The 12,088-nt window shown below is 37.0% G+C and overlaps 1 protein-coding gene across 1 annotated transcript in view; it reads left to right on the plus strand.

Moving 5' to 3' along the window:
• Positions 1–12,088, plus strand: part of APPBP2 (amyloid beta precursor protein binding protein 2) — a 70,139-nt gene that overhangs the window by 40,740 nt on the left and 17,311 nt on the right. The window contains exon 5 of the mRNA XM_019945450.3: positions 9,782–9,950. Within this exon, the coding sequence (XP_019801009.1) occupies positions 9,782–9,950 (169 nt within the window). The remainder of the gene's footprint in view (positions 1–9,781; positions 9,951–12,088) is intronic.

Genomic DNA, 12,088 nt, shown 5'->3' on the forward strand with positions numbered 1-12,088 from the left:
ATAGATAAGCAAAGAGAATAGAGGAAATAACTAAGTATGATAACTGAAAAATGTGAAACAATTAAAACCAAATACAACTATGACCATGTAAATGGGCTCAATTCCCCTATCTAGAAACAGCGACTGCCAAGAAGGTTAAAAAATGAAACCCAGGGACTTCCCTGGTGGTCCAGTGGTTAAGAATCTGCCTTCCAATGCAGGGGACGTGGGTTCTATCCCTGGTCGGGGAACTAAGATCCCACATGCCACGGGGCAGCTAAGCCCACATTCCTCAACTAGAGAGCCCGTGTGCTGCAAACTACAGAGCCCGCATGCTCTGGAGCCCATGCACTGCAAACAAAAGATCCCACATGCTGCAAGGCAGATCCCACAACTAAGACCCGACGTAGCCAAAAATTTAAAAATAAAACAATTCTTTAAAAATAATAATAATAAAATAAATAAAAAATGAAACCCAGCTATATATTGTTAAAAGAAAATACCCCTAGACAATAATATTAACAATAAAAGCAGAATTCAGGATAAAAACCATTAGTTGATAAAAAAGGGATATTGATAATGTACAATCCACAAAAAAGTCATAAACCCATGTATGGCAAATAAGATAGTAGCCCTCTACATAAACACAGCACCCTAAAAATACAAAGAATTTGATTAAAAAGATAATCAATACAAAGTCGAGTACCTCCAGGATGGGTTAATTCAGAATTCATAGAGGTTATCAGGGAACTAGGTTTTTTCCATCTTCTGGCTCCTCTGTCCCCAGTGGTTGTAAGACTGCTGCTGTGGTTTGAGGTATCACATGCAGATTCCACATTGTCCAGCAGAAGAAAGACCATATTTTATCTCTAATGACAAAGGAGCCTTTCTCAGAAACCACCTAGCTGACGTACCCCTGAGTCTCATTAACCAGAGCTAGGTCATTTGTTGACCTCTGAATCAATCAGTGGCAATCTGAATGGGATCACCATGTTAGTATTGGCTTAAACTAATCATGATTTACTTATGAATCCTATGAGAAGGGGGTCAGCGTCTAACAAAATCAGGGTTCTGCCAACAAGCATGAGATGGGAAGGATGACTTGGTTAGGGAGCCAGCAGTATCTGCTACATCTCACAGTGCTTTGCTTCCCCACTTAAAATTAAAACCACACCAGACAGGTATTTCTTAGAAATACACAAGTTACCTAAACTGACCCAAGAAAAAAATTAAAATTCTGAACAAGCCTATAACAAAGAGATTGAATCAGTAATCAAAAACCTTCCAAAAAAGAAAAGTCCAAGACCAGAAGACTTCAGTAGTGAATTGTACCAAACATTACAAGAAGATAGGGACTTCCCTGGTGGTCCATTGGTTAAGAATCTGCCTTCCAATGCAGGGGACGCGGGTTCGATCCCTGGTCAAGGAACTAAGATCCCATGTGCTGTGGGGCAACTAAGCCTGAGCACAGCTAGAGAGAAGCCCGTGCACTGCAACAAAGACCCTTTTGCCGCGACGAAAGATCCACCGCCACAATGAAGATTGTGCGTGCTGCAACTAAGACCCGATGCAGCCAAATAAATAAATAAATATTTTTTAAAAAATAAAAGAATTAACACCAGTTCTTCTCAAAGTCTTAAAAAAAATCAAGAGGAAGGAACACTTCCTAACTTACTCTATGAGGCCAGCATTAACCTATATCAAAACCAGAAAAAAGACATGAGAAGAAAAAAGAAAATTACAGACTAATATCTCCTATCAATATAAATGCAGAAAGTCTCAACAAAATACTAGCAAATTGGATGCAATAGAATATAGAAGGATTATGCACCATTATTAAGTGGGATTTATCCCAGGAACGCAGAAGTGATTCAACCTAAGAAAATTAATGCAGTATACACCACATTAGTAGAATGAAGGGTGAAAACCATGATTATCTCAATTGACACAAAAGACATTTGACAAAATCCAGCACTTTTTCATGATAGAAACATTCAGAAAACTAGGAATAGAGGAACCTTCCTTAATATGATAAAAGGCATTTATGAAAAACCCACAGCTAACATTATATTCAAATCTTCCTCCCTGAGATCAAGAACATGACAAGGATGCCTGCTTTCACTACTACTATTCATCTTTGTCCTGAAAGTTCTAGCCAAAACAATTAGACTAAAATAAAATAAAATGCATCTGTGTTGGAAAGAAAGAAGTAAAACTATCTCTCTTCACAGGCGAATTGGAATTTGCCAATATTAAAAACGTTTGTACATCAGAGGACATTATCAAGAAAGTGAAAAGACAGCCTATGGAATAGGAGAAATATTTGTAAATCATATATCAAATAAGGGTCTAGTATTCAGAATATTTCAAGTACTACAATTCAACAACAATCAACCCAATTAAAAAATGGGTAAGGGATTTGAATAGACATTTCTCCAAAGAAGATATGTAAATGGCCAATAAGCATCATTTGTCATTAGGGAAATGCAAATCAAAAACAATGAAATACCACTTCACATCTGCCAATTTGGCTGTAATGTAAGAAAGAAAAGAAAAGAAAACGAAAGGGGGGGAGGGAAGGAAGGAAGGAGGAACAAGAGAGAGGGAGGGAGGGAGAGCAAAGAAGGAAGGGAGGGAAGGAAGAAACAAAATAAGTATTAATAAGAATGGAGAAATTGGAATCCTCATGCATTGCTAATGGGAATGTAAAATGGAGCAGCTGGTATGGAATAGTTTGGTGGTTCCTTAAAAAGCTGAGCAAAAAATATTACCATATGACCCAGCCGTTTCAGTGCTAAGTATATATATCGCAAAGAATTGAAAACTGGGACACAAACAGATACCTGTGTGTTAGGGTTCATTGCAGAATATTTCACATTAGCCAAAAGGTGGAAATGACCCAAGTATCCATCAACAAAAGAACCCTTAAACAACGTGGGTTTGAACAGCAAGTGTCCACTTAATACACGGATTTTTTTTTTCCAGTACATACATACTACAGTACTACACAGTCTACTCTTGGTTGAATCCACAGATACAAAGGGCTGACTGTAAAGTTATATGTGGATTTTTTTTTTATTGCCCTGGAGGGTCAGTGTCCCTAACCTCCCCCCGCCACGTTGTTCAAGGGTCAACCGTATATACAGTGGAATATTATTCTGCCAGTTTTGATGGCTGCTACAACATAGGTGAATTTTGAAAGTAATATTCTAAGTGAAATAAGACAGATATATAAAGACAAATACTGTATGATTTTACTTAAATACCTAGAATAGACAAATTGATAGAAACGAGAAATAGATTAAAGGTTACCAGGAGCTGGGGGGTGTAAGGAGAGAATGGGAAGCTATTGTATATTATAGTGTGTGTTTGGGGTGATGAAAAGTTATGGAAATGCATGGTGGTGATGGTTGTAAACGTGGTAAATATAATTAATACCACCAAGCTGTACATTTAAAAATGGTTAATATGACAAATTTCATGTTATATATTTCACTACAATTTTTTTAAAAGCCCACCAGTCTTTTTTTTTAATTACCCAACCCTCCCCTTTCAGTTTATCGTTTATTTCTAAAATTCTTAAGTAGTTCATAGAAAAATATGCTTGCATAGGCAGGAGAGAAATGTTTTCCTTTGGGTTTACTTTTAAGATTTTATTTTTGTCATGTCTATCTAATGAGGATCTAACTAGTCATCTTGCTCAATCTTATAGTAAATATATTTATAAACTAGTGACCTCTAGATTTGTATATTTTCCACTTCAAACAATGAATAACTTAACTAATTAAATAGTAATTGCTTTTTTAAATTTATTTTTTAAATTTACTTATTTATTTATTTTTGGCTGCATTGGGTCTTTGTTCCTGCGCACGGGCTTTCTCTAGTTGTGGCGAGCATGGGCTACTCTTTGTTGCAGTGCGCAGGCATCTCATTCAGGTGGCTTTTGTTGCGGAGCACGGGCTCTAGGCGACGGGCTTCAATAGTTGTAGCTCGTGGACTCTAGATCGCAGGCTCAGTAGCTTTGGCACATGGGCTTAGTTGCTCCGCGGCATGTGGGATCTTCCCGGACCAGGGATCGAACCCATGTTCCCTGCATTGGCAGGTGGATTCTTAACCACTGCACCACCAGGGAGGTCCCATAGTAATTGCTTTTGATAATAGCTATTGATCAAGTAGCTATGATTTTACGTTGTCATAAAGATAAAATACTATGGGGCTAGAGGCATATGGGAAATCTCTGTATCTTCTCAGTTTTGCTGTGAATCTAAAACTGCTCTAGAAAATAAAATCTATCTTTAAAAACTATTAAAATAAAATACTGTGCTTACATGGTAGTGCCACATTTGGAGAGCCTTGAGAACCTGCCTTTTTATTAGGCTGAACGTTGAGGCAAAATTAGATCCTCAGTTGGACCAAAAGTTTTTTGGATCCTGCATCCTGCTCATTGTCAGCGCAGATGGACACACAGACCCTGAAGAGTCTCCAAATGTTGAATTTGCCCTTTGTTTCAATAGATCATCAGTGGAGACTGGAGAAAATATCAAGCTGTGCTTTTCTGGCATAAAATATGTAGTCTGCTACTCCCACCAATTACTAAATAATTTCCAGAAACTAATTTTTAGGCAGAATACCTATAGCGAAGTTTGCTGGAAATGCAGTTCTTAGTATTGTAGAAATGATTGGTGAGCACTGTTCTTTTCATTCTCTAAATTTAACTTTTTTCTCATTCAGCCATTTGGATAACTATCAAATCTGTATTTCTTATACCAATCCTTTTTTTCTCAAGGGTTTTTTTTCTGGGCTGTTGTAATATCTTCTGTCCTGGTTGCCTTGCTTCCGCTCTTGGCTTTACTATAATCCATTCTCCACACTGCAACCAGAGCAATCTTTGTAGAGTTGCACTGTTCAGTATGGTAGCCATTAACCATATGTGACTATTTAAATTAACATTATGGGACTTCCCTGGTGGCACAGTGGTTAACAATCTGCTGCCAATGCTGGGGACACCAGTTCGAGCCCTGGTCCGGGAAGATCCCACATGCCACGGAGAAACTAAGCCCATGCGCCACAACTACTGAGCCCATGTGCCACAGTTACTGAAGCCCACGCACCTAGAGCCCGTGCTCCACAACAAGAGAAGCCACTGCAATGAGAAGCCCGTGCACCGCAACAAAGAGTAGACCCCGCTTGCCACAATTAAAGAAAGCCCGCACACAGCAACGAAGACACAATGCAACCAAAAATAAATAAATAAATAAATTTTAAAAATTAAAAAAAAAATTAATTAACGTTAAAAATTTAAAGTCAGTCCTCGGTCACACTAGGCAGATTTCAGATACTCAGTAGCCGCTTGTGGCTACCAAATTGAGCAGAGCAGGTATAGAACATTTCAGGAAGTTCTATTAGATAGCGTTGTTCTACAGCATAAATCAAGTAATCTCACTTTTGCAACCAAAATGACTTACCATGGCCAGTAAGACCCTATAAAAATCTTTCTTTTCTCTACTTTCTCATCTCTCTTTATATAATCTGTTATTCAAAATATTCCAGACACATTGGCCTTCTTACTGTTCTTTGATTATGCCAGAACTTTTTTCCCTTTCTCAGGGCCTTTGCACTCATTATTCCTTCTTTTTGGAACATGCTTCCCCCATGATTGCCGCTTCATCATTAAGTGTCAACTCAAATGTTACCTCTGCAAGAGAATTCTTCCCTATCTACCCTAAGCCCTTCCTTTAAGAAGGCTTTGATCATATCACCCCGTTTTTATCATCTTCGTAGCATTTATCTTTGTCTTACTTAATTGGTGTGTGTCTGCCTAATACACTTTTCCCCACTAGAATGAAGCTTTTTTTTCTTTCAGCTTTATTGAGATATAATTGACATATAGCACTGTGTAAGTTTAAGGTGTACAACAAAATGATTTGACTTAGATACATTGAGAAATGATTATCACAAGTGTAGTGAGCATCTATCATCTCATACAGATACAAAATTAAAGAAATAGAAAAAAATTTTTTCCTTGTGAGGAAAATTCTTAAGAGTTACTCTTAACAACTTTCATATATAACATACAGTAGTGTTAATTTATCATGTTATAAATTATATCCCTAGTACTTATTTATCTTATAACTGGAAGTTTGTACTTTGTCTGCCTTCATCCGATTCCCCCTCCCCCCACCTCTTACCTTTGTTAATCACAAATCTCTTTTTCAATGAGTTTGTTTTTGATGTATAATTGACCTACAACACTATGTTAGTTCCTGTTACACAACATAGTGATTCGATATTTCTGTACAACTCAAATGATCACCAGATAAGTCTAGTTACAATGTGTCACCATACAAAGATATTACAGTTATTGACTGTATTCCCCGTACTGCACATTTCATACCTGTGACTCATTTATTTTGCAGCTGGAAGTTTGCACCTCTTAATCTCCCTCACCTATTTCTTTCCCTACCCCCTTCCCCTCTGGTAACCACCTGTTCATTCTCTTTGTCTGTAACTCTGTTTCTGTTTTGTTATGTTCATTTGTTTTGTTTTTTAGATTCCACCTATAAGTGAAGTCATACAGTATTTGTCTTTCTCTGTCTGACTTATTTCACTTGGCATAATACCCTCTGGTTCCATCCATGTTGTTATAGATGGCAAGGTTTCATTCTTTTTTATGGCTAATATTCCATCGTGTATATATATCACATCTTCTTTATCCATTATCTGTTGATGGGCACTTAGGTAGCTTCCATATTTTGGCTGTTGTAAATAATGCTGCAATGAGCATAGGGGTGCGTATATCTTTTCTAATTAGTGTTTTTGTTTTCTTTGGGTAAATACCTAGGATCTTTGCCCATTTTTTAATCGGGTTGTTTGTTTTGTTGATGTTGAGTTTTATGGGTTCTTTGTATATTTTGAATATTAACCCCTTACCAGATGTATTGTTTGCAAGTATCCTCTCCCATTCAGTAGGTGGCCTTTTTGGGTTTTTGATAGTTTTCCTTGCTGTGCAAAAGCTTTGTAGTTTGATGTGGTCCCATTTGTTTACTTTTGATTTTGTTTCCCTTGCCTGAGGAGATATATCCCCAAAAAAAAATTACAAAGACTGATGTCAGAGAGCTTACTACCTATGTTTTCTTCTAGAAGTTTTGTGGTTTCAAGACTTAACACTTAAGCCTTTAATCCATTTTGAATTTATTTTTTATGGTATAAGCAAGTAGTCCAGTTTGATTCTTTTGCATGTAGCTGTACAGTTTTCTCAACACCATTTATTGAAGAGGCTGTCTTTCCCCCATTATATAGTGCCTCCGTTATTAGAATGAAGCTTCTTATGGTCATGAATTCTTTCTCTCCTGTTTACCACTAGATCCCTTGCACCTAGAGAAATAGAAATGACTGGCACATATAGGTGTTCAGTCAATACTTGACTATGAGAGTCTCTGAAAACTTTATCATCTGAAGTATATATTTCTTTTTACTATAATATTTTACTAGATTTCACTTTTTTTTCATAGTGACAGGGATCATTGCAGACTGCTTGGTCATTAGATCAGCAATTTGACTGTCAAGTGATATTGTCTCTTTATTCTGTATGAGTATACTTACTTTAGCATGAAAAGTTGCCTGTATACAAAACATATTTTTTCTACTTTTATATTTCTGCTTTAACATATAAATCTAATGAACTCACCATTCTAGAGTTGCCTGATAATTATATTTATTTCTTCTTTAAGTTGAAATTTTGTAATATGAAAGATACTCCATTCAGATTTTTTTTGGCCACACTGGGTCTTCGTTGTGGTGTGCAGATTCTTCTTCATTGCGGTATGTGGGCTTCTCTGGTTGTGGCGTGTGGGCTCAGTAGTTGTGGTGTGCGGGCTCTCTGGTTGTGGTACTCGGGCTCCAGAGTGCTCAGGCTCAGTAGTTGTGGCATGCGGGCTTAGTTACCCTGCGGCATGTGGGGTCTTAGTTCCCCGACCAGGGATCGAGCCCACGTCCCCTGCATTGGAAGTCTGATTCTTAATCACTGGGCCACCAGGGAAGTCCCCAGAACTTTTTATTAACTTCAATACTGTATTATTTTATTTGAGGGCTTTAGTCTTTTCTAAAAGCAGGTAACTGTATTGTGAGTGTTGGGAGGATACACAGTGGCATTGTGTAATATTTGCTACCTTATTGAATAGTACTGATAATTTAAAATTACTCTTTTAGAATAGACTGGTGGCTGCCAAGGGGGGAGGGGAGCGGGAGAGGGATGGATTGGGAGTTTGTGATTAGCAGATGCAAACTGGTATATATAGAATGGATAAACAACAGGTCTTACTGTATAGCACAGGGAACTATATTCAGTATCCTGTGATTAAACCATAATGGAAAAGAATATGAAAAAGAATGTGTATATATATGTATATATGTATAACAGTCACTTTGCTGTATAGCAGTAATTAACACAACATTGTAAATCAGCTGGACTTCAATTTTTAAAAAAGTAAATTAAAAGTACTCTCTTTTTTCTCACTGTACAATGGAATGATAGACATCAGAAGATTGTTAAGAGTGTTTCTCATCTTGGGTCATTGATCTGTTAATATTTTTGGAATAGATATAAAAATTAGATTTTAAGTATCTGGGTTTTATTTAATACTCCTGAAGAATGCTTCCTAACCTCTTCATACTTGGTTTTCTTTTTTTAATACTTGGTTTTCTTTTAAATTACGTTTATATTTTGTTCCATCTCAGGGCTGAGCATTTTCAGAAAATTGTCATGATACATGGACATAATGTTTAGCATGATATATGGACATAATGTTTTAGCCAACATTATAATAGATACATAAATATATGTCCAGTCCTCACTCTGTTCTCCTGTCTTGTATGGTCTGTACAGATGTATAGTCTGTTGCTATCTTGACCTCATTCTGACCTAAAGCATTTTACTACTCTTACATATCACTAGGTAGCATGGTTTTGGGACTTCCCTGGTGGTCCAGTGGGTAACATTCTGCACTTCCAGTTCGGGGTGTCCGGGTTCGATCCCTGGTTGGGGAACTAGATCCCACATGCATGCTGTAACTATGAGTTCACATGACGCAACTAAGAGTCCGCATGCTGCAACTAAAGATCCCACGTGCCACAACTAAGACCCAGTGCAGCCTAAATAAATAAATATTTTTAAAAAACCAACAACAACTAGATAGCATGGTTTTACAGATACTTTGTTAAAGAATTCTGTATTTTTCCACCATAGAGGATAAAGGTTATAAAAGAAAGAACTGGCAGTACCACTATTTTCAGTGAACTTATCTTACTGGAAAGATAAGTAAAAACAACTTTTATGAAGCAACATAAAATGAGTGGTAACTGATCAAGGGTTGCACGAATATACTAAAAAAAAGAATGGAAAGTAATGGTAGGTAATAGAATTTCATGTTGATTTTTATTGTCTTCATTGTTTTCCAAATTTTTTATAATGAAACTGCATTACTTTGGGATTTGGAACAAAAAGAATTAAGTGATAAATGTAGCACATGGTAAGTCACAAATACACAAAATATTTAGAGAAGATAAGGAATCAAAGTTGGATGAGATAACCATAGGTAGCTTTCTGGAACGAGCATATACTTTTTTCTGTGCATTAGTTGGTCCCAGCTTCAGCTGGATGGTTGTTTTCCAGTGCTGCCTCATTTCTTCTGTCTCGCGACCTTAACTCATTTGGGTGCTACATAGTGATCAGTAAGAGGTTATCGGTTCTCCCATGCTGGAAATAGCTATCAGAAATAGAGTAATGTTATTTTTGCTTCTGCAGATTGCTTCATGTGCGAAATGGAAACTGCAAATATCATTTGGGTGAAGAAACATTTAAGTTAGCTCAGACATACATGGATAAACTCTCAAAACACGGCCAGCAAGCAAACAGAGCTGCACTCTATGGAGAACTGTGTGCACTCCTATTTGCAAAAAGTCACTATGATGAGGTGAGTGTTTTGAAGAACATTTCACTGTGACCAGTAAGTATCTATAAAACAAAAGATAAATCGTATAATGTCATATTTGTTTTAATAGATCTCATTTTGACATATTAGGTTTACTTAAAGCAATATACATTTGTAATGGAATATTTTAAATTAGGCAAAAGGATTATTCTGTGAGATGGATTTTAAACATACATATACAGTTTAGAGCCTGTTTTTGTTTTTAATTTGACCAAATGTATCTCTGCATAAATTATTTTGAGGGCATGCTCTATTAAATGAACCTTTAATAGGTGCTTTTTTATTGGATGTGTAGCTCTGGGTGAATTCTCATAACTTGAAGGCATTCATTTCAGTGGGAACCTAGATTTTATTTATACTTTATTGCATTGTTTTGCTTCTGTCTCTTCATTATGAGAAAGATAGCCTCATTCTTGTCTTTATACTGTTAAATTAAGGCTTTGGAGCTAATGAATACATAGTTGAGAAGTGAGCTGTGTAAGCTTAACTCCTTTATTTATGGAAGAATATCATAATTACTTTATGCTGTCAGATAGCTGTCATTTAGCTTTCATATTTTAAAATTATCCCTATCTCAATTTTTACCCTGTAATATAAATAACGTGTATGTTCCATATTTAAAAGAAAGTCACCATTAGAAGTGAAACTGGAGAATTCTAGAATAATTGTGAAGTGATGTTTACAATCCCAGTGCTAGGATCATCCTGCTTTTAATATCTAAGAGGTATCATCAGGGAATGCATTTGTTGAATCGTATGGTGAGAGTATAAGTTTTTTAAGGAGCTGCCAAACTGTCTGTACCAGTGTACATCCCACCAGCGGTGAATGAGAGCTCCTGTTGCTCCATATCCTTGCTAGCATTTGGTGTTGTCAGTATTTTAGATATTTGCCATTCTAATAGGCATGCCTCATTGTTTACATTAACTGTTTTTGAAAGCTTAACAATTCATTATAAGATGAGTAAGTTCTGAGGATCTAACGTACAGTGTGGTGACTATAGTTAATACTGTATTGTGTATTTGAAATTTGCTAAGAGTAGATCTTAAGTGTGCTCATCACACACAAAAAAGGTAACAGGGTGAGGTGATGGATGTGTTAATTAGATTGTGATAATCATTTCACAGTGTGTATGTATATCAAGTCATCATGAACACCTTAAATATATACAATTTTTATTTGTCAGTTATACGTCAGTAAAGTTGGGGGGAAATTTTTTTAAGTCGTTAAGTGTATGTGTTAAAATCTAAAATCCTTATCAGCATGCCTCAATTTTCTCAGGAGGTTTATGTAAGTTCTTCGGTTATTTTTGATGCTGAGTTGCTGTGTCTGCTGAACTCGTTCTGTCGATGGATTATTTTGCCGCCCCTTTTATGCAGACTATTCCATAGCTTATTGACCCAGATATAGAATTTGGCCCCTTTCTATGATTTCCACACACCAAAAACAAAGAACCCCATTCACAGAGGGCCTTTGTGTGGATAGCCTTTACTAGAAATGAGAATGAAGTAAACAGCAACAGTTCAAGTATTAGAAATACCTACCTTAAAAGTTCTTCTGGGAATTGCCTGGCGGTCCCGTGGTTAGGACTCAGTGCTTTCATTGCCGGGGTCCCGGGTTCAGTCCCTGATTGAGGAGCTAAGATCCCGCAAGCCGCATGGTACACCCAAAAGAAAAAAAAATTCTTCAGGTGCCCCACCATCTTTTTATCTCTCTGCATATGTCCTCCTCATCTTGGCCATCTCTGTTTCCTCTTTCATTGTTTCTTTTCATCCTCGTTTTTCATACTGCCCTGCATCCTTCTTTCTGTTCTATAAAGTGAGTCATGTCTTGCCATTTTTTACTCATGTACTCAGCTCCAGACCCACCTTAATATGTCCAGACTCACTGATGTATTCAGTGGAAGAAAAGTACCTTTTATTCACCAGTTTCCACTTTCTTTCTTTCTTTTTTTAATATTTATTTTTATTTATTTACTTATTTTGGCTGCACTGGGTCTTCATTGCGGCACTCAGGATCCTTGCTGCAGCGTGTTTAGTTGCGGCATGCGGGCTCATAGTTACCTCATGTGGGATCTAGTTCCCCATCCAGGGATCGAACCCAGGGCTCCTGCATTGGGAGGG

This window comes from Tursiops truncatus, chromosome 20 (assembly GCF_011762595.2).
Source record: "Tursiops truncatus isolate mTurTru1 chromosome 20, mTurTru1.mat.Y, whole genome shotgun sequence".
NCBI lineage: Eukaryota > Metazoa > Chordata > Mammalia > Artiodactyla > Delphinidae > Tursiops > Tursiops truncatus.